General features: G+C 37.2%; 3 protein-coding genes across 3 annotated transcripts; 1 reads left to right on the top strand and 2 right to left on the bottom strand.

Annotated features, from left to right (window-relative positions):
- Positions 1 to 7,854: 7,854 nt before the first annotated feature.
- Positions 7,855 to 10,492, top strand: LOC113317106 (U1 small nuclear ribonucleoprotein A-like). The gene is made up of 5 exons (XM_026565243.1): positions 7,855 to 7,996; positions 8,117 to 8,289; positions 8,403 to 8,496; positions 9,280 to 9,371; positions 9,923 to 10,492. Exons 1-5 carry the CDS (start codon positions 7,924 to 7,926, stop codon positions 10,202 to 10,204), a joined length of 714 nt encoding a protein of 237 aa, XP_026421028.1. The 5' UTR covers positions 7,855 to 7,923; the 3' UTR covers positions 10,205 to 10,492.
- LOC113315777 (phylloplanin-like) lies at positions 10,471 to 11,231 on the bottom strand. Its single transcript, XM_026564034.1, has 2 exons — positions 11,045 to 11,231; positions 10,471 to 10,958 (listed from the first exon to the last, which is right to left on the bottom strand). Exons 1-2 carry the CDS (start codon positions 11,229 to 11,231, stop codon positions 10,681 to 10,683), a joined length of 465 nt encoding a protein of 154 aa, XP_026419819.1. The 3' UTR covers positions 10,471 to 10,680.
- A 9,476-nt stretch (positions 11,232 to 20,707) lies between these two features.
- On the bottom strand, positions 20,708 to 21,985 carry LOC113315778. The gene is made up of 3 exons (XM_026564035.1): positions 21,724 to 21,985; positions 21,568 to 21,622; positions 20,708 to 21,503 (listed from the first exon to the last, which is right to left on the bottom strand). The coding sequence occupies exons 1-3, from the start codon at positions 21,983 to 21,985 to the stop codon at positions 20,708 to 20,710; spliced, it is 1,113 nt and encodes a 370-aa protein (XP_026419820.1).
- Positions 21,986 to 23,300: the final 1,315 nt, after the last annotated feature.

A 23,300-nucleotide genomic window follows, 5' to 3' on the forward strand; every position in this document is an offset into this window, starting at 1 on the left:
ATCTTAGCGACATGTATACTATGTGACTCTAAACTAACTACAAGTTGGAGTTTGTTTATTCACTATTTTACACAAAAATTGAAAATTTCATGAAAAATTTACAATGCAAATGCTTAACCACTCCCCCACACTTAAACTTTACATTGTCCTCAATGTAAATTGAATCGTCCAAAGAAAGTCAAGGTGGGAAATCATAATGATATGCGACAAGAAATCAGAAAAAGTAAATACGAGACAAGAAAAAGCTAAAAACAAGACAAGAAATACTCATCCTATGGGTTGCATCCCATTTAGCGCTTGGTTTAAAGTCGTCAGCCCGACTTGCAAGGCGAATTCCCCATACACCAATAATCGGAAAAGTTGGGGATCCACCCATAGCACCTGTTTTGCAAACACTAGCTTCACACAGATATTAGTAATATAAAACAGAAACGAAGCTATTAACCGATAGAAGTTTCCCCCACACTTATTCTTTTCTACACTTGGAAGTATATAAAGAACATAAAAATCAGGAACTTCTATGGTTTCTTCTTTGCAAACATCCATAGTATGAGAATCAAATGTTTATAATGGCGGAAATCGAGAAATAAAGTCATCCAACAATATTCTCGAAGCACATACATTCAAACCAATAAGAGGTAAAGGAGAAGAAACAACATGCAAAGGGTTAGACAAACCTTGCAAAATCTCTTGTATCACATAATCCTCTTCATCCTTGAAAAACTCAAGTGAATTACTCACCTCTTTTATATCATGGTCCTCTATCAAACCTTGCAACCATTCTTCATCCGTTTCTACCTTAACCAAAGTCTCGGCATCAACATCTTCATTACAATTCTTTGCAAGATCAATTGGGTCTTCCACAATATTGGTCATATCGGTTTCATTCTCAACACACTCCTCTTCGTTGTAAGGCACATACTCTTTTGAGGATCCAAATTTTATTATAAGAAACTTTTTTAGAACACTAAAAAATGCAGCATCCTCAAGCTTCACCCTTTGAATAGGCTCTTGATCATTATTAAGATCAATGCTTGAGTAATCTACACAAGTGTCATCATAGTCATTTTCATCTTCATCTTGATCCCAGAATTCCATTGTACACCTTTGGGTAATGTCACCATGAGTTGCTTCAAACGACGTATCTTCATAATCATCGTCAATTTTATAGATAACATAAGATTGGTTGTCGCTGAATTTAGTGTTGCTAACCACAAACTCATCCTTTTGAATAGGCGAATGATCATTATTAAGATCAAGAGTTGAGTTAGCTACACAATTATCAATGAAAGTCCCCAAAGGTTGGCCTTTTTCAACATTAGCATCAATCAAATATTCATCACACACCACAGGCACATTAGAATAATTATTGTTTTGAAAACAAAATTCTTCTTCATACCTTTCTTCCTTGTATTCATCAATGCTTCTTCGTAAGATAGCCATACCTTTACGAAGTTCTTGGAGTTGCTCGTTTGTAGCCTCTTTATCTTTATGAAACTCTTGTCGTAAAAAGTTGGAAAAGTTGTCTAACAAGTTAAAGACTTGTTGTTCACGAGCATAAGAATCCTCCAATCCTTGTGGTTGTTCACACACATACCCGCCATAAGGTTGTTGAGGAAAACCATAAGGATCCATGGAATATTGGTCATAGCTAATGAATTGGTTTTGATTATACCCTTGGAATTGTTGGAAGTTGTCATGTTGTTGAGATTGTTGGAAACCGTATCCATTATTCCAATATGCTCCATCCATGAGAAATAAGTACCTGAAACACGATTCTCAAAACAAGGTTAAAACCAGAAAATAAAACAAAACTAAAAACAAGAAAATAAGAAACCAAAAACAAGTGACAACCGCTGCCTCCCCGGCAGCGTTGCCAAAATTTGACCGGTTGTCAGCCGTGCAAATATAAATTACTTTCTCACTACTCAAAATATATAATATAGCAAGGGTAAGAAAAGATCGTTCCCGCAGAGAGGATCTAGGTTGTCAAATTGTTTCGGTTTCCTATACAAACAAGGGAGGATTTCTGATTTTTATGTAAAGGAAAATAAACTAAAAACAAATAATGAAATAAACAAGCAAATCAATAAGATGAAGATATTGGTCAAGGATTAGTTTTCATTCACAAACATGAATTTGTAACAATAACTAGAATTGATATTTAATCTCAACTTTTATCAAAAGTCCTAGGATACCTTGATCGCAAGAATATCCCGCTAATTTCCTCTTGTCATCAATAAACACATTAAAAGATGCGAATGTGAATTCTACCTAGAAAGCAACCTAAAGTGTAAAAGCACAATTAAGTTTAACTCCCTAAGATCACTAAGTTATATGAAATAAGACTAATCAATGCAAACGAACGTGTAAAAGCACTAATCCGTTTTAACAAAGGTTATGACTCACATGTGACTACTAGGATGTATCACTACAAGCAATAATCACAATCATGCTACTTGTAATCAGGATTCTATCACTTTTGCGTATAATAAATCCTAATCTAGCAATAGAGATGAAAACTAATTCAACCGATTCGCGACTCGACTAAACATGCATTCAAATCATATAACAATATTAATAGTGAATCATAAGCAACAAAATATGGAGACAAAACTAATTCATTGCATAAATATCATGGTTGGAATTCCAACTTATTCCTTAACCAAAAGAGAGTTATCTAATCATATCCACAGAGTTCATAAACAAGAAGAAGCAATAAAACTATCATGTTCAAACCCTAGGCAAAAATAGAAGAGAATCTCCCATCCCATATAGGGAAAGTCTTGCTTTTATATCCTTTCTGTTCACTTCCAGTTCAATTCCCGTAACTAGCTTAGCCCACTGCCAAAACTAAATCTCAGACGGCCCATTAGCCTGGTCCAAGTCCATGTGAGACATACCTCGGTGAGTCAACTCGGTCACAACCGATCCGGTGGATTTCTGCCTGTATTCTGGCTAATTTCCAACCATATCTCAGGCCATTCTGTAACTCACACTTCCTGCAATCAATAACTCTTACCAGCTCACAACCCGTAGTTATTCATCTCTGCAACATAACCAGAGCCATTGTCTTGCTCAGCTCCAACTTGTACTGCATATATTTAAGAGCTTGTACCCAAATCCCTGGAAGAAACAACACAACTTATTGAGAAACAGCACCACCTGCAATCAGTTGTAGCATTCCTCTATCCAAGGCAACAGCTTGATCTTCCATTACAGTAACAAACCAACTCAGATGCCAGCCTTTGCACACTTCTCCACCTTAAGCCAACTGCACCTTTACAATTCAGTTCCTCCGTTTCTCAAGATATATTCACAGCAACAGCTTCTCACTTGGTCTCAATTCCATGTTCTCGCCGTCAGCAATAGCTTATCTTCTTCTGCGCCACTAGTGCCTTCATCTCTGATATAAACCCATTGTACTCAACCATGGCTTCACTGCGCCTGTAGCTCTATATGCAACTCTTTCTCAGCTCAAACTCTCACCGGAATAGCATTACCAGCTCTGAGTCGCAGCTGCACTACCTGCAAGTTCATTCATTCAACACAATTCAAGGCCATTAGCTGCTACCAGTACCACCAACACATCTCAGGCAAACCAATCTTGCTACCTTGGTACCAACATCACCAGCTGCAACTGCAATCAGCTCCAGCACATCAACGCCAATTCAATACATTCCTTGTGACTCATTCTGCTCTTGTATTAGCTTCAACTTATAACAATCACCAAACTCCCGCCACACAACCTTCAAACCAACAACACCAGATGCTCTTACTTCCCTGTAAGTCTCAATCCTTATACCAGCATCATTTGTAGTTCAGTTCACTGCATCAATTACTCAGCTGCACCCACCTTTACAGTACCAGACTCAAGCCTTCATACTTAATCCACCTGCGAACACTGCCAACAATTCATCCATTCAGATCCTTGTTCTTCCTTGTCATGCCTGAGTTCTTGATCACTAATCCCAGCAACCTACTGCCTTCAATTCAACTTTTCAGTTTCAGGAACCCCAATCTCCATATTCTCCATCAAAGCTCCAACACAGATTTAACTCACAACCCATTTCAGTAACAATCGACTTGCAGCAACACAACCATCAACTCCATCGATCTCAGACAAACCCCAATCTCTGAAATCCGTCGAAATCATCACCAGATCCTTCAATCGATTTTACTGAAATGCAAACCCTAGCTTCTTCTCGAACTCTGTCATCAACTGAGCAACAAAAACTCAATTTCTACATTATTCTGAACTCAGAGTCTCTCTTCCTAATTTCTCGATCTCTTCCTTCTTCTGAATTTGTGTAATCTTTCAGACAACAGCCATTTTTCTCAGAAGTTTAGGTTGTTGTACTGAGAAGGGTTTTTCTCGATGCCTAGGATAATAAGATTAATCCAGCCACCCTACACCTTTAGATAAGGGTTACCTGAATGATTATAGGCACTCACCGCACAGATAAGGGCCACCAACTGAAGCAACAACCCCTGAGTAATTTCAGTTCAATTGTCAGTCCTGAAAGACTGACAATTCAGTTAACAAAATCCACTCTGATATGCTTCAAATGATCGCAGCTCCTTCATACGATGTGGGAATGATCTCATGCTTCTGCCACTGGCTTCGTCTTTTCGTTATTTTCAAGATGTTGAGAAGAAATCTTGTATTTGAGCTAGTTCCACTCTTTTTGGTCCAAATGACTCCATTCCACCTAATAAACTCAAAAACAATCATAAGATACATAATTTACAAGAAAATTAGCAAAGAAAGCATAAATACTAAATATAAAATTAGGTGTTTTAGACACCTATCAAGAATCAAGGTAGAACCGGTCATATCATATATTGTGTGACATGATATAACCGATCCTTACTAGTTTTGGGAAGCATGGTGTAACCGGTTATAACCTATATCTAGTGACATGGTATAACTGATCCTAACTAGTATTGGGAAGCATGGTATAACCGGTCATAACCTATATTGGAAGTCATGGTATAACTGGTCCTAACTTAATTTGGGATTCATGGTATAACCGGTCCCAAGAGCACCAAGTTTCCAATATTCACGTATTTCTTTATGTTGTGTGTGAATTCAGAATTAGGGTTTTCTAAGATATAGGAAGCTTATAGATGTCGAAATTATTTGAACATGTGCATAACTGTTATCATTAATTGTTCAAAGATATTCCTTGATACTCACGGTAATCCCAAATGGAAATATTCAAAAGCATTTAATTACGATTTTCAATTTTATATGTTTCAATTACCAGCAATTAAAACATATCCTCTGGAAAAGGACTATTAGTTAATGTGCTAAACTAATAATAGAAATTTTTGAAGAGAGATTTCAAAAATATTGTTTGACATTAATTGGAAATAGAAAAACCGAAATTAGGTACTTTAATGCATATCTTGAGAATATTCTCGGTTTTGGAATTTCCATATTGTCCAAACAACCTTGGTCTATAAATACTTGAGTTTGCATTTCTTGCAAACTATCCTAAGATCCAGGCAAACTTCATTCGTGGTGTTTCTAGTAGAGCGGCTATCCGGAAAGGAAACTAACCTAATTAGGCGAAATCTCTTATGACCGCTCGTTTAAAGTCTTTTGTGGGATCAAGAATCTCTACGAGTATCGTTGGTGGAAAACTATGTAATTGCATTTTTATTTTAGTTTTCGATTATTGATTTGATTGACTAACGGTTGTTCAAATTTTGATTTCATCTAGTTTGATTATTCTTGAGAGCCTTCTCTTCTGACATAAAGGTCACTCAAACTAGATCAAAGTATCGACTGGATATTTAAAACATGGTGTATGTGGGTGATACTCCATAAAGTAAGGTGTTTGATTATTTGTTAGAGCAAATATGATCTACCATTGCTAGAGCAAAAAAGAATCCGAGAAAATAGGAGAAAATTTGTTGAAGGTTCGGCTCGATCTGCTCGCATGAGATCCGACCAGAACAATAACGTTTTAGGGTTTCTCATATCTTATGAGAGAGAAAGTGTTTCATTGTTAATCAAACACATCCTAGCCATATACTGGACGATATCAGTCTCTATTCACCATCAGTTATCGTGTATTTAACACCATATTATCCAAGGGAGTTGCACACCACTATAAAATTTTGGGTAAAATGTCATAGTCACGAGTCTCAACCCAACAATGTAGGCAGGGAGATGGTTGCCCCTGTCTATTTCTTCTTTTCTTAGTAATTCGAAAGATAATGATTTTTGGTGAAGTTGGAAAAAAAAATCAAAAGAACTCATAACAAGAACAAAAAAAATTGTATTGAAGAATTGGTTGAAAATAATAAACAATGAATGGATAACAATGGAGTACTTATAGAGTGTTTAAAAAGAATCCGTAGTGATTTAGTTGTTGTTTATCTACGTGGGTATCCATTTTATTTTATTTTTTGCAATTTCCATCTTCCTTTAGCGAAACTACAAACACATTCGCCAGACACGTAAAATATGAGTCCTTGTATCATACAACGATAACACCAATCCTCTTTCGTTCATAATGCGTGCAGGAGGTACGACCCATATGGGGATCGATTTCCCTAGAAAAGAGTGGATTTCCCACAATCTCCAATCTCCCTCCATGGGAATGATGATTGTTGTTGAGAATCTTGGGATGGCGTTTTTTACAAGTTGGAGGTTTTCTTTATAACATATGTAAGTTATTGTTATTCTTATGGAAAATTTGCCGTAATATTCTCTCAGTTACCACAGTGGTGTTCAGATATTCAGAGCAAAAGGTTCTACTTTGTCCTCTATGCGGTGAAGCAAATGAAACAACTCTACATCTATTTATAAAATGTACATTTACTAGAGCTATATGGTTTGCTGTTTCTGAGTATATTCTTCATCACTTAATGGCAGTAAGTAACATCTAGGAATGGCTACAATCATGGACAAATATGCAGAATCCAATTTCATTCAAGCAACCCTCAATGGTTAATTTAACGGTGGTTACATTCTGGCATATTTGGAAAACTCGGTGTTCTTTTTTTTCAGCACATAAGACCAAATCCCATTAAATACAGTTCACTGCATTTATAACCATTGCACTTCATATCATATATACATCTCCCTAGATCATTTAATACATCTTCCATCTAGGTCCATCGTACAACATTTGCATTGGTCACCTCCTCTTGCAAGATGTTTTTCCTTCTCTATTGATGCATCAATAGGTCTTAATAATAACTATTCTGGTTTGGGTATTGTTATCCGAAACTGAAATAATGCAGGTGAGTTCGTAGCGGCAAAAACTATTTCCACAATAACAAGAGATATTGATCAAGCTGAAGCTTTTTAGCTGTTTTGGAGATTATGCAATGGGCTCAACAAATGCAATGTAATAAAGTACTTATACAGACTGATAATAAAGGTGTGGCTGAAGCTGTTTCTCTGTTTTATAGTTGTCGAAATGAAGATATCACTCTTTTCTTCCATATTAGAACGATTTTATCTTTTTTTTTTCCTTCTCGTATGGTTGCTATTGTGAATATAATATATAAACCATCTGATATGCTGGCTAAGTTTGCTCGTAAGCATATATGTATACAAGAATATAACGTGTAAATCCTCCTAATATAATTAGGAGGCAGCTTCTTTGATGTAAAACAAAGGTTTGAGTTTTCCTTAAAAGAGAAAAAACAAGTTGACGGTTCGATCAACAGTAATTCCTTAAAGAGAATAAACAAGTTGACGGTTCGATCAACAGTAAGGCTGGCCCTATTACTAGGGCCTGTGCCCTTGCTGTTAAGAGAAGTTCGGTCCCGCTGTGCCATATCATAAATAAAAAGTAAAATAGAAAACGTTTGAGAAACTTTCACGTAGGTTTTAGGGGTGTACAAGCTAAACCCGCAGAGACAGAAAGAGCGAAGAGTAAGAGAATTGCAGAAGAAAAGATGAGTAATGGCGAAGTAGCTCCGAATAATACAATCTACATCAACAATCTCAACGAGAAAATCAAACTTGATGGTACTTAATTTTTTGAACTCATTATTTCTAGTAGCTTTTGCCCTAGTTTCAAAACCCTAGTTTTGTATTTCACGATTTCGCTAATTTGGTTGAAGGGTTTTAATTTTGTTTCTTCTACAGAGTTGAAGAAAACATTGAAATCAATTTTTCAACAATTTGGGAATATTTTGGAGGTTTTAGCATTCAAGACACTGAAACATAAAGGGCAAGCTTGGGTTGTTTTTGAAGATGTATCGTCAGCTACTAATGTTCTTAGACAAATGCAAGGATTCCCTTTATACGACAAACCCATGGTTAGTAACTCAATAAAATCTTCAATTTATTTTTTTGATTTTTCGCTCTTGTTTAATGCTTTTTAGATTTGTTTCGTCTGATGCGATTGAGGTTTGCTTGGTGATGAGTGCAGAAATTGCAGTATGCAAAGACGAAATCGGATGTGATAGCAAAGGCAGATGGTACTTTCGTTCCTCGAGAGAAACGAAAGAAGCATGATGAACGAGGTATGGCATGTCTCCATTTGTTTTTAATGAATTATTGGGTAGGCTATTTGTATTACCGCCATACCATGTCAACTACAGAGATGCTATGCTAGAATTATAATATTAATGTCAGGCATTAGACAGGTTGTCTTTATATGCAATGCAATCAGACATACGATCCTCTAAACATTAAGCTTATAAATATGTCTCTGTGACGTTTGTTTCCTCTATGGAAATAGAAGTATAAAACAAATAAAAAGTCTTTTGGACTAGAGATTACTGTTACATCTTGGTATTGTCTGTAATCCCTTAAAATGGTTCTCTCTACACTAAGTATGCGCTAAACACCCAACTTAAAGAGTTGTGTCAGTCACTGTGAAAATCCAACCAACTTCAGGGGATTTTTCATAGATGCTCTTTCACTAGTAAACATGTAATGGAAACAGAATAATGTCTTCTGGAGTTGCCACAAACTTGGCCTAGGTAATAATCGTATTGCACTATTCATCCTCATAAAGGGACATAAGATGAATTTCATGACCACCGCCACAGAATCCTATCAGTTGGTCGAGTTCCAAGTCTTGTACTTGTATCTGTCCCAATCTCTTCATGGCATCTGTTATCTTAATTTATTTATTTCCCCTGCATTTTCTGAGTTATACCTTCAAGCTACGCTGTTACATGTTACTGATGAACTGCTTATACAGTTATCATGATAAGCATGTGAGTTTACATACATTTATTATGTAGTTATTTTCTGGCTTCTGTTTATGGTTTCTTAACCTGTATCATTGCCTAATGCAGCTGATAGAAAGCGAAGAGAACAACATCAAGATGCTTCTCAATCAATGGGTCTAAATGCTCCTTATCCTGGTCCCTACGGTGCAGCTGTTCCTGTAAGAATCTTTACATCATTGATGGCTGCTCTCTTAGTTTCTTTTCGAGTTTGTTAAGAAGTGGTTGTTGAATTAGTACTTAGATTCATAGAACATATAGTCCCTGATTCTCGATCCTTGATTATTTGAAATTGGTAGGCATATCATGATCATCGTCCAAAGAACAATGACATGCATGTTAAAAGATTATAAAATCTGTAGTGCTCATAGATAACAGATTCAAATTGGCATTAGTGTCAAACCTGAGCCTCACTCCTCTAGGCACGAAATCATTGTGTTACTAAGATAAATCCCTTGATGCGGACATTATAAATTTTTGTGTCCTAATGAACAAGAACATTAGATGCTACTGAAAGTGGAAATTTTTTCTGGGAAACTTTAAACAAGCAGGAGGTGTGAAATATATATAGCTTGAAGCTAATGGGCAAGTTGTCAAACTTTTTGACTAGGGTTTGATTTATTAAAAGTGCTTGTAATTTTTGTTTGCACAGATTCCTATATTTTGTTTCTTGTGTAACCTTTGAGTTACTTTCTTCTCCCTCCTTTTGCAGCTTCCATATCTTGGAGGAGTTAAACCTGTTCCAGAGGCTCCTGCTCCACCAAATAAGATTCTATTCATCGAGAATTTGCCTCATGAAACTACACCTGTGGTACTAGATGGACTGCTCTCACAGTATCCTGGGTTCAAAGAAGTTAGGATGATAGATGCTAAGCCTGGGATTGCTTTCGTGGAATTCGGTAATGAGTTAGAATCCACAGTGGTAATGCAAGCTCTTCAGGGCCGTCAGATGACCCCACCGCACCAAATTTTGATAACTTATGCAAAGAAATAGTTTTGAGAGGCTTTTGAGGTGCTAGTCTTCTAAGACTAGGATTGAACTCCAGCCACCACTGTACTAACCCTTTTGCGGTGATAGTTACATCCGAACCTCCATTAAATGATCTGTCTGTTGTTTCCTTCATTTTGTTTCAGGGTAGTATGACAGTCTCGTATGTATAATTCTATACTGGGTTCAATTTTTTATTGCATGTCCTTGTTAAAACTTTTTGGATGTAATCAGGTTGTCTTTACATTACAAAGTAACTGATATGATTAACAGATACGAATTAAGATTTATTCATTAGGAAAAGAAGAGATGTCCTCTTCTGGATGATACATCACATACGAACAGGAAAACACAAACATTAACTGCTGAAAAGAGAGAGAGAGAGAGAGAGTTTACATATACATCAACACATCAACTCCTGAAACGAGAGAGATGAGATACAGTAACGTACATATCGGTTCATAATAGGTGATTATATCTGGCTATGCCATATTGAAACCAGTGGGGATGAGGTTGAAGATGTTTAAAACACCGGAGGCAGTAGTTCCGAACAGCTTTAAGGTTGAAACAAGGTTATTGGTAGGCAGTTCAACGTTGCAAGTGGAGAGTGGAGTATTCACAACGACAGTGCAGTTAGACAAGAGGTTCAACAAAAGAGTTATAATTGGATCCAATAGCATGGTAAATCCACCAGCTGAATTTGTCGTTGTACTAGATGCCACATTTCCGGAGCTGCCACATTTCAGTTGAACTAGAGCATCTGCAAGAAGAAAATGTTCTTCATTCAGAAACATACTTTTAAAAATTGTGCTCACAGAGAACTCGCACAAACAACAAATAACTTACTGGGGAAAACTGGTGTTGCAGCGCCATTGGCACCTGCACTTCCATTGATGCTGCAAAACACAGTCCCTTGGATACGGTTCAACCCCAAAAGACTTCCCAGACCCCCGAGCTGGGCTTCAGCCAGTGGTGCTGCTGTCATAGCAGCAACCAAGACAAAAACAAAAAGAAAAGGTTTCAAGCCAGCCATCGTTTTATTCTTACAGAAGAGTACCAACAAGTATGTTAAATTTTTAATTGCTGAAGTTGCAAACTTAGTTATAGATTTGCTAATATAGCTAAGTGAATTTATAGGCAAAAATAACCCAAGTTGCAGCAGTTCATTTATGACCATTTCGGTATGAAAGTCCTTCTTACTTGCACTACTAAAATATTTTTGTCTTTAGTTTACAATCAAAATCTACAACTTGTCTCATTAGTTCCTCATAAGATTGCACACCACAACCCTTTGTGGTCTCGACCCTAGAAAGGTAAAACCTAACTCAAGCTCTAAGCATGCATGCTTGTGGACATTATATATTTCGGCCTCTCCATGTAAACTACTTACTGCTGCAACTTGTTAACCTATTCCCCATGAATGAGTTTAATCATAGCTTCAGAAAGCTTATCGACGACTATTAGGAAATAATATATGAGAGTCTATATTTAGGAGATACACATTAAGTTGTGAGAGTTATATTAGGAAAGTGTCTATGTTTAGAGTTTGATCTTAGTTAGGAAAGTACTTTGAGTGATCGTCAAGTTTGTGAGACTATAAATAGGCTATTGAGCCATAAGAATAGCACATCGAACTATTATCAATGTAGTCTTTTATGCTTCCGCGTTTATGCTCTCCTCTCTCTTGCTCGATCCTTAACATGGTATCAGAGCGAGGTGAGAGGTAGAGAGAGGAGAGAAAGTTAGAGAGTTTTCGTTTTAGGGTTAAAAAAAAAAAAAAAAAAATTGCTGGGAAGAAGACATTAGGGTTTGAAAAAAAAAAAGGATTATTGCTATCTTGCTGCTCCGTGACTTGTTGCATGTGAAGTCATGTACGTGTGGTTTTGTTCATGTGCTTGTTGACGAAAAGAAGGACTAGGAGCAAGATGGAGAATTATATAAAGAACGGAAAGATGTTACTTCCCTAGATTTGATTTCCAGTGCGATGATGTTTGCCTGTTGTTAGTTCGATGGAGAATATGGAAACTGTTTTCTGTTGATGCTGTTAAGATGGAGTCATAGAAAGAATGAAAACTGGAGATTGGCAAGCAAACATGGTTGGCTGGTAATTGATCATCGGTGATGGAATAATTGTTACCGATGATATTGAAGATGAATGATGAAAGCTGAGTAGTTGGTTAAGCAGATGAGAAGTATTTTGTCTGGATTAGAAAACAAGCACGAGGAAGAAAGCTAGGTGGCTGAGTAGGTTAACGCCTGACATGAACCAGATGATGCTGATGTTGTTGTTCTCGATTTCGTGGGTTTAAGGTGATGGTGGTCATTGGTGATGGAAAACAGGGAAGAACGTTGAGGTGCTGCAGTTGAGTTATGATAATTGTGGAAAGAACGACGATGAAGATGCAGAGAGTCTGGAGCTCATGATGGAGGTTGCTGCCATTATCATTTGAGTTCGAAGATGAAGTAGATTTGTGTTGTTTCTTGTCCGAGAAAACAGTAAGAGATGTGGTGTTACGGACTACTTGAGTGTGTGCTGGAGTACTTCTAATGGTAATTGAACTTTGGAATTGAGTTGGTTGCTACCGTTGCTGCTAACAATGGCGAGTTTGGATTAAACAAAGAAGTGGTGAAGAATGGAGCTAGTTACAGCGAGCTAATGGCATTGGTTTTACTGCTGCTGCCATTAATGTAATGCAGAGAAGTTTCGTATGGAGAGTGGAGACTAAGGTGTGCTTGTGTGGAACAGGTGAGTTAGGGTTTCATGATTTTAAAAAAAAAAAAAAAAATGTTCTTGAAAGTCAGTAACAGTTTGGGTGTTACAAAGGAGAATTGTTACAGATGAACAAGTAGTGTGACTAAAGGATGTCACAGTTAAGAAGAATCGTTACAGAAGCGTAACAGAAGCAAGTGTGACAGTTCTGTCAGAGGAGTTGCAGAAAGTTGTTAAAGAGTTTGAAAAAGCTTAAGGTGAGTGGTGATTGAAGAGTTTGTGGCAGAAACTTGGAAGTCTTACAAAGTGTGGAAGACTTTGTGTTAGTTATTGCTTGTGGCAGAAGCGTAACAAGAGAAAGATTGTGAGAAAATCTTGAAAAACAAAGAAGTGTGAAGGTTTCGCAACAATAGCGTGACTGGAACAAGAGAAGAAGAAACAACATTCATGTTGTGAAAAAAAAAAAATCACCAAGAGGTGATGAGAAAAAGAACAACAATAGTAGGTTAAAATCCTATGAGTTGTCGAGAGAGTACAAAAAGTATTCTATCGAAGAAACCAAGAGTACAAGAAGTATTCTACGAAGGGAACCGAAATGTTCTAAAACTACGAATATGGGACCGCAATGTCCTTAAACTACGAAGATGGAACCGAAATGTTCTAAAACTACGAAGAGGACCGAAACGTCCTTAAACTACGAAGAGGACCGAAACGTCCTTAAACTACGAAGATGGGACCGTAATGTCCTTAAACTACGAAGGGGACCGTAATGTCCTAAAACTACAAAGATGAGACCGTAACGTCCTTAAACTTCCGAAGAGGACCGAGATGTCCTAAAATTATGAAAATGGGACCGTAATGTCCTTAAACTTCCGAAAATGGGACCGTAATGTCCTTAAACTATGAAGGGGACCGAAACGTCCTTAAACTACGGTCTGAAGATTTTTTTTTCGCAAAAGCGTGAAAAAAAAGAAGAAGAAAGAAGAAAACCGAAGTTAAATTTCTTTTGTCCAAGATGGGCATTCGTGATCTACATGCTCCATCTTGAGGGAGGGTATTAGGAAATAATATATGAGAGTCTATATTTAGGAGATACACATTAAGTTGTGAGAGTTATATTAGGAAAGTGTCTATGTTTAGAGTTTGATCTTAGTTAGGAAAGTACTTTGAGTGATCGTCAAGTTTGTGAGACTATAAACAGGCTATTGAGCCATAAGAATAGCACATCGAATTATTATCAATGTAGTCTTTTATGCTTCCGCGTTTATGCTCTCCTCTCTCTTGCTCGATCCTTAACAACGACCACTTAACTCAAGTCTGTATTCGCTTCTAGATATAGATGCTACTGTTTCCCACCGACATTCCTTTACAGTCATACTTGTGTGGAGGCATCGTGACATTAACAACACAAAGATGATAAACCGTGTGTGGTTTGAGAAAGTTCCCATGCTTCTGGGTTAGATGATTCTGTGAATTTTGGTTTGAGAGAAGAATTTTGGTTAGATGAAACCAAAATTTGATGTTAACGTGGTACAATCATGTCATGGCTGGACCAGTGAATCAATTACAGCCTACAACACAACCTTTACCATTGGAGAAGAAACCAAAGTAATTAATAAAGTAAGAACTCTTAAATTTTCTGAATTCGAACATATTTCTGAAACTGAAGAATGGAGAAAAAGATTTTTTATTTTATTTTTCTTTCTAAGAGGGAGGATCCCGTGCATGTTTATTCTTACACTATCTCACACATTATACGTCATTTTTGTGAATAAAAATCAAACAATAAGGGATTTGAAATTAATATTTTGGAGATACAATTCTCTTAAAAAGCTCCACCTACAAAAGATGAGCATATTCTGAGATACCAAACCTCACCATCTACCAATCTTAATTTCAAAACGTTTCATTTTTAAAAGTACTAGATGATGGTGTTATACATCTCAGAATGCACTCATTTTTGGTAGGTGAAAATACGGGGTACCAAAATACACCACCAACTTTTTCTTAGGCAACCTGTATGGGCTAAACTCAAATACAATTCCGAGAGTTACAAGTTAATGAATCTCAATCAGAAATTACATTAGAAGTTTATATCTCTTTCTCTCACACTCAATATGTAAACAGAGACAAGTCCGTGAACCTGATTATAACGTGAGTACTTGGAAAAACCAAAGATCAATCATGTCGTATCCAACGATTACGATGGACGTATCTACTTTGATTGATTTACGTACAACTTGTGATATTTCAATTATATAGATAAACAATTTAATGCGAAAAAAAGAAATCACACAAACACGAGAAATTTTGTTAACGAGGAAACCGCAAATGCAGAAAACCCACGGGACCTAGTCTAGATTGAACATCAAATTGTATTAAGCCGCTACAGACACTAGACTACTATAAATAACTTCAGACTGGAATATAGTTGAGACCGAATATACCGTCACAACGATTTACAATCGCGCTCCTTACGCCTCTTGAATCTCGCAAGACTCTGCGCAATTGATTCCCTTAGCTGACGTCCCTTACAGCCTAAGAGTTGGTTCAACTCAATTGAAGACTTTAAACCAATCTGCCTCCCACAGATAAGCCTATATGTGATTTTCGTTCTGATCAGAGATCAAGGTGAGATAGGAAATCAATTGCAATAAACAAAGTCCAGCAAACTTCAAAAACCGATACTTACGACTCCCGAAGAGTAGCGTAGATTATTATTCACCTATATGGTGGTCGAATGTCAGAGATTAAAAACTGAATGAGATTTTCCGAATCTGTTTTGGATTGTACTTTTGGCCAATTACATTGTGTCGTCGTTCTCGAAGCCAGCATGATCAAGGTATCAGCTGTTAGCGCGGTGGTGATGGTCAACGGTTGCGCTACTGCAACCATAGTTCTTTTCTTTAAGTCTCTGCAACGTAACACAGGAGGTAAGGTCTCATTTTCCCAAGTGAATTACTAATAGGTCATATGTATCATGCCTTCCGAGTTCGGTCGTTTTTGACAGTATATTAGTTCATTCTTGGATATCCATAAGGACCAAAATAGAAGAAGAAAAAAATGTGATGATAGAGGAATGAGTTCTTATTTCTAGAAGTTGTGGGATTTTTATTTGGGGGGATTACATTTTTGGGAGATATATGAGTGGTATTTGGGAGATATATGAGTGGTATTTGATTGGGATGAAACTTTGAGAAGGATATCTCATGATCTTACAATGATGGGTTTGATACTAGATAAGGATGTGCACAAAATTTTTCGGACCATTATAACAGGATGGTATGGACAAATATTTGAATTGGTGAGTTGGATACTGAAGGTCGATAGACCCTCATTAATCGCTTTCAAAGAGAAAAAAAATTGTATGTTGGGGGGGGGGGGGGGGGGGGGGTTCCAAAATAAATTGGTGGTTGGGAATGGTTCGGCTTAGGCGTTTGTATGTCGATGGTGTTATGTATCTGTCGGTTTTGGTATACGGCCAGATGAGCTTAACTGGTGGTCGTCATTGGATAGATTGGTATTTACGATTTGTTAGGTTGCGATGAGGGGAAGTAAGCTAGTTTATACAGATGAGATGGCATTGTGAAGGAGCGAAGTTACTTGATTTTACCTTTGTTAATACATGATGCAATTCGAGAAGCACGAGCATGCCTGAAATACTTTTATAATAAAAAATAATATGTTTTAGACTTGACCCACAACCGAAGTTAGAACTTTTACTTCCAACCGACAATCAATCAAAAATCACAAAAAAGTTGACCTGCTGGTATTAACACCGTCGTACATGCTATAAGATGTGTTGTCTTATGATTCATCAAGTATGACTCTGTACCATCAAGCTTATAAAATTTAGTTTACCAATATTCAAAAGTATATCTAATGCTTGTGGAATCTTTGGTGCAAGATTTGGTACCAAACTCAACAAAATATTTAACATCTGACTCAATGCTGATTCAGCTAAAATAACACACATTGTGACCACTAGAAACCAATTGGTGAATCTAGTTGGCATTTGTGTTACACTCAAGTAAAAATGCAAGTGATAATATAATTTAATGTAAATCAATACAAACATAAGTTGGAAGATGAAGGTAAAGGAAAGTAAAACAATAACAAAAGTGATTTACAGGGTTTATCTGAAGCCTACCTCCACGGGGTAACAATTTTGAGTTCTTACCATTGACCAATGAGGGTACAAAGGGTTTACAAGTTTGTGTATAAGTAAATGAATGCACTTACAACCCGTTTGGTTCAAGTTATTAACAAACCAGGAATTAGATAACCTTGTAATCCAATTCTAGGAATTCGACTCTTAGGAATGAGATTCCTAATTCAGTTTCTATTGTTTGGTTTGCATAATGCAATTGCAGGGTAATCCATATCTGAAAAATCACTATTGTTTGATTTTAATAACCTTCTTCCCCTCCTTTAAAATTTCTTAAATCCCCAAATCATACTGCTGTTTGCAAGCCCTAAAAATCGTTAATATTGGTTTCCCGTCGAAGAAGAAGAATAACAACAATCAATTAATCATAGTTGATCTCCATCACTTTAGGTTTTCCTTTTTTTCTATCATTCTCTCGATCGATCGATTTCAGAAGATGAAGAATGAGAGAAACAATATTGGATTTAAATTTGTTGGAAGGTTAATTTGGTCATTTTCCTTCGATTCCCGTGTTTTTGGTCTGGAATCAGATTATATTCCATCGATGGTTCTTTGTAATTGAAAAGATCAGAATTTGGTGCGAATTGGGGAATCCAATTCTGAGATTATGATGACTGTTTGGTTCGGGTTAATTGGGCCAATCACCTCGGAATTGGATTCCGAGACTCCCAAAAACTTGAACCAAATGCGATATTGGTTTATAAGTCTTCTTGCTCAGATACCAACTAGCCTGAAAACTCTATAAATTCAAAGCGGAGCCAATTACGATATCAGTTTAGTTTATAGTGACAGACAAAGGCTCATATTACATGGTCATACTAGGTCGAAAAAGGATCCAACATACGAAATTTGTACCATCAACGTTATATTTAACCTTGCAGGTTTTACGCCGGATGGGCAGTATAGATAAAAGGAGAAAAACATATTGCAATATATCGTAACTAGCACATTTACGCCTATATGTTTTGTTTATAAGTGCACCACACACAAACACATGTGCAAGAGAAGAAGTGACAGCTAAAAATCAACGAAATGATATAGGAAATCGCTTACGGTGGAGTTGAGGACATAACCAGATAGCAATCATTGAGTGCAAAGCCATGCCACCAACTCTACTAATATTCCTGATCAAACAAAACAATTTACATATGTACGCATGATCAATTAAAGTTATTACTGAACGAACCATGTTGGGAAAGGAAAGAGACAACGTGTTATGCTAACATCTGCTAAACAAGGTGGGAATGTTTGCATAAAGCGTAGAGGATATGCGATAAAGCCGAATATTTCTTGACACAAATTGGAAGTAGGACCAAACTCGAAGGTTTGACTTATACCTTGTCCTTCTTTAAGGTTTGACTCAAACCTTTGGATTTCAGTGACGATGGGCCAAAATTTTTACCAGTTCCAATTCCAGGACCATTCATTTATGATCCGGACATGGAGTCATTGAGACCTAAACCCGACTTTGATAGACCAGTCTGGTTCCGGTCTGGTGGTACTCGGAAGGAATTAGACGCATCGATGTCCCTAATTTGTCTGATACTTGTTTGGCCTCACTACCCACGGTGGGAGCCAATATTTCTATACACGTGGGAACATATCAACGGTTGAAGGAGTCTATAGTGAGTCAGTCTTACTGACTTAAATCAGGTCGTGTTATAGATTTCAAGAAGAATAGATAAGAAGAGGAAGATCAAGAACCAAAGCGATCGACACAGATATGAAATAATGAGTACGGGGAGGACTCCATTGTTTCTCTTCTTTAACCTAATCATTTTCTCTGCAGATGGTAAGTCCACTTACCTATTAAAGGCACGATCCTTGTGATAGAATGCAACAAACCCTAAATATCATGACTCTTTGTTAGTTTGATTTGATTAGGGAAGATATACCTAATTTGTAAGCTCAAATCACATCTAATGTATGATTTTATCTATGAATGTTTTAACTTTATAGGTACTACTATAGCACGCATGCGCGATGCGCCTGCCGGTACATCAGTTTCGTAATTTGTTGTCTTCGTGCAGTATCAACGGTCAAAGTCAACACTCGGTCAACGGTCAATGCCAAGTGGTGAAAACTCATTTCATGTTAATATGCAAAATTAATCACAATAAAACTTGAATTTTTCATTTAATAATAATTTTACAATCATAAATGTCCTTTTACATCAAGAATGTGTAATCGTAACTCGTATTTTTCTAAGACCAGAAGACTTCTTTATACACAACATTTTTCGTGTATGTTCCCTTCTTATTTGCAATGGTGCCTTTAGTCACTAATTGTGACGGACCGAAAAATTATGCCTAGCGCGTCTCGGCGCGCAGGCCATAACCTCCCCGATACGCCATGATGATGCTACAGTCTGGGCTTTAAAGCTAGGAAAATGCACGTTCATTTGCCCTTGCAAGCATGCTCGTGGAGCATGATGCAAATAAATTAGCTTACACATCGTTACAACTCACCTTTGATCCGCAAAGGGTTTATTAAGAAAACAAAAACTTTCTTAAAACAGGAAAAACGTCCTTTTGAGGCCCTAAACAATGAAATTTGGATAAAATCCCAAGACCGTGATGCAAAGGATCACGTCTTGATCATTGGTATGTTTCCAATCAATTTAGACCCGTCTTGAGATAAATTACGACAATCGGGTTTTTAGCCTCCAGATTGGTTGTTGCTTGCTCATCTGCATCAACTTGATAGGAGGTATGAGCATCTAGTGAATGGAATTCAACTCGCCTCATCAATTATGGACACAATCATATCTTGCATCGCAATACCGATCCAGATGATATGAGAGGCCAATATGTCGTAATCATCTCGCAATTAGATGATATGAGCGACAAAGTGCTGGACCGGCAATGCTGCAACTCATTGCGGCTGCCTATGTACCCTTCCCCACTCTAAAGGGATCAAGCACATACCATAGTTCATCCACGAAGGGACAGAAACTTAAGCAAAATCATTTGCAAGGCTGTGGCCTAGCAAAAATGGTAATGGTATAGTCCGTATAGGCCGTTCCGTCAACATGCACAAAGGTTGCGCATTATCGGGTCTGCGACATGGCGTAGTGATGCCTAAGCATCAAATGCCCTCTTCGCAAGGAAACACAGCTATAAATGAGGCTTACGCATCATTTATACTCTTTTGTCTAAGCTATGAAGCTTACTTGTCACATAGTTCGCATATGCACCTTCAACCGACTACCCCTCCCTATATATGTTAACTTGCAATTTCTACAACTTAGAAAATGGGAGCAAAAATCATTCACTCAGTTTTGAGGTGCTTGCTTCACTATTCATGGACAATGATTGCGCACAATGATTGCGTGTAATGATTGCGTAATACTCGTTCTTGCTATTGCACAATGATGGTGCAATATTCACTCGGCCAACCCTCTATGGCCTAATGCACAATGATTGTGCAATATTGGCCCAATCGTCCTCATAAGGCGCAATGATTGCGCTGCAACGCTCAAGGCCACCTACCCAACTGGCCTAATGCATCATCATGATGCAACATTGGATCTAGGCCAACATTCCTCTTAACGCGACAGAAACTTGAGATGAAGCTTCATCTCATGACATGGCGCATCTTTCAGCATGTGTCATGCTAAAAACACGGGGTGTTACAATAATACTTTCGTGTTGCTACTTGATACTCCTCTCGAGAGAGCAACATACAGTTGACTGTGGATGAACACATGCTCAGGAAAAAAAATACCTGTGTTTTCGATCGTTTTCCCCTGCGCCTTGTTGATTGTAAAGGCGAAACACAAACAGATCGGAAACTGTTTATGTTTAAACTTGTATGGGAGCTTCAGATTCTCAGGTGGCTCCAGTGGCATCTTGTGAATAAAAACTCGTGTGCCTATGTAATTCCCACTAATAATTACAGCATCAATACAGTTTGGGAAGAACTCTTTGATTATTAACCTGGTACCATTACATAAACCATTTTTTGCATCAACAGGCGTACCGATCTTCAACTTCAAAATGTATGATGGAAAACCCCTAGGGGCAATGTTTTTCAAGTATTCTTGTTGGTAAAGACCGTGAGTATCGTCGTCCACAGAATCAAATGAGTAGAATAGAACCTCTTTTCCAGGAAAGATGCTAAGTACTCGGTCATTAAGCTTCTCGACGTACTCGTTCAATGGTGTGATCAATGCCCTATTGACCATGTAGTCTGTATCTCTGGCATTTTCCACCAAGTTTAGAAATGTCACATCTATAAGCTGAGACAAAGAAGCATTACTAACCCATGGAATTACCATCTCTTCCGGAACCTTTATCATCTCATTAGCAACGCAAGGTTCATCCCCATCACTAACACGAACCAAAAACTCAGAATAAGATGCATCATCGGCTGCACACATATTCTTCTTCAGATGCAAAACATGTACATTTTCCCACAAACGTGACCTGTTAAGAATGTAATGTAACTCAATGTCATTTCGAATTATCCTCTTAAAAGTTAATAAAGTACCAGAGTTTAAGAAACATTAAGTATCGCATATCAATATAAAACAATTTTTTTTTATCTTAAAAGAAACAAAAAATGCAATGTACCTGCTAAGACATGCATCGACTGTATGTCCCCTTGTACTCCTTGGAATAACTGGTAGTACCTAGCGGAAATCACCTCCCATGATTAAAATCTTTCCACCAAATGGTTCAGCAATCCCTGTGATATCTCTCATCCTCCGATCAAATGCTTCCAAAGAGTAGCGATGCGCCATTGTAGCTTCATCCCACATAAGGACGGTAGCATGCCTCAAAAGTTTATCTTCTTTAGTTTGCTTCTTCGTACAACACGTTGAAGTTGATGTCGGTGTCAACGGAATCTGAAACTTTGAGTGTGCTGTCCTCCCACCAGGTAGCATAGTAGCACCAATTCCCGACATGGCTGTTGCTAACGCAATACTACCATTTTTCCTGACACATGCCAGAATAGCACGATAGAGATATGTTTTCCCAGTACTCCCGGACCATCTATGAAGAATACTTTACTTCTCTCAATTGTTCCCATGATTGTATCGTAGTCCCTAGACTGGTCTTCATTCAACTTTTGTACAGAAGACAGGTCTTCGTCGAATATAGGAATCAACAACTCCTATTGAATCAGACTCGAAATCTCAAAGTCCTCACCCAATGTGCCAACAATCGGCGGTAGATCATACATGGATATAAGTGAAATCCAATTGAAAATAGATAAAATGCTAACAAGAGGCCAGGTTCATAAAAGAAGTCCAATATCCAGACTGGATATAAAAAAGAATGGAAAAGTACAATTTTGTTCTGACTATATGGATATCAACAAATTCTAACAGTAAGAGTCAGAACAACCATTCTGTATCAGATACTTTAATAAATGACATGCATTTTATATGAAAATAAAATATTATACCTGCTGAAAAGCTGACAAAGTTTTTTAGAAAGTTTAGAATCTTCAAAAGACTGGCATCTTATTGTTGATAGATATATGAGTTTGATCAAATGAATTAATATAATATTTTATTTGTGTAAAGTAAAGTAAACCAAAACACTTGAACCAAGGTCTTTGAAAAGGTTTAAATATGATTTTTTTCCCTTTGATACCTATTCGTGAGACGAACTATTCTAGATAATTAAAACCTTACCACTGAGGAAGATTTCTTAGCAGAGAAAATCTTTAGAGCCTAAGTGACGAAACTTTTAGGATTTTGACCTTTCGCATTTGAGGTGCTTCAGAGTATGGGCGTACATGATTGTCAAAGGATTCCCGATTACACGAAACCAAATCGGACCCGGTTGGTTCATGTCCGATTTGCGGTCTTACAATTGGACCCGTCAGCAAATTTGATACCCAGTGGGTAGAACCAGTTGGAACTAATAATCCTTCGGGTCTTAATAATATTACTCGCCGGGTACCCGAATAATTACCCTTTTCTTGGTACATTTGGTCAAAATATAAAGGATTTTCCTAGTTTTAGTTTTAGATGTTTAATCATTTTCCATTTTTCTTATCTGAATTTGGTATTCAATTATGATATTAATAAAAGAATAACGATTTTAAAATATAATAATTAAATCATTACGTCAATCTTATTAGATCAATGAACATGGAAAAGGTGGAACTAGATAATAAATATCTAGGCATTTTCCTGTTTTTCAAGAGATCTAAAAATGATACTTTTGCTAAACTTAATGACTATTTTGATAAAAAAAAGTAACAAACGG

This window comes from Papaver somniferum, chromosome 10 (genome assembly GCF_003573695.1).
Source record: "Papaver somniferum cultivar HN1 chromosome 10, ASM357369v1, whole genome shotgun sequence".
Taxonomy (NCBI): Eukaryota; Viridiplantae; Streptophyta; class Magnoliopsida; order Ranunculales; family Papaveraceae; genus Papaver; species Papaver somniferum.

Bases quoted from the DNA above. Each gene is read 5' to 3' on its own strand.
- LOC113317106 (XM_026565243.1), top strand. From the start codon at position 7,924: ATGAGTAATGGCGAAGTAGCTCCGAATAATACAATCTACATCAACAAT. The intron at 7,997-8,116 runs GTACTTAATTTT...TTTCTTCTACAG, and splicing joins CGAGAAAATCAAACTTGATG to AGTTGAAGAAAACATTGAAA. The intron at 8,497-9,279 runs GTATGGCATGTC...TGCCTAATGCAG, and splicing joins AAAGAAGCATGATGAACGAG to CTGATAGAAAGCGAAGAGAA.
- LOC113315777 (XM_026564034.1), bottom strand. From the start codon at position 11,231: ATGGCTGGCTTGAAACCTTTTCTTTTTGTTTTTGTCTTGGTTGCTGCT. The intron at 10,959-11,044 runs GTAAGTTATTTG...TTCTTCTTGCAG, and splicing joins TGCAACACCAGTTTTCCCCA to ATGCTCTAGTTCAACTGAAA.
- LOC113315778 (XM_026564035.1), bottom strand. From the start codon at position 21,985: ATGTCGGGAATTGGTGCTACTATGCTACCTGGTGGGAGGACAGCACAC. The intron at 21,623-21,723 runs GTGATTTCCGCT...GTTTCTTTTAAG, and splicing joins AAAGATTTTAATCATGGGAG to ATAAAAAAAAATTGTTTTAT. The intron at 21,504-21,567 runs GTACTTTATTAA...CATTCTTAACAG, and splicing joins TTAATGTTTCTTAAACTCTG to GTCACGTTTGTGGGAAAATG.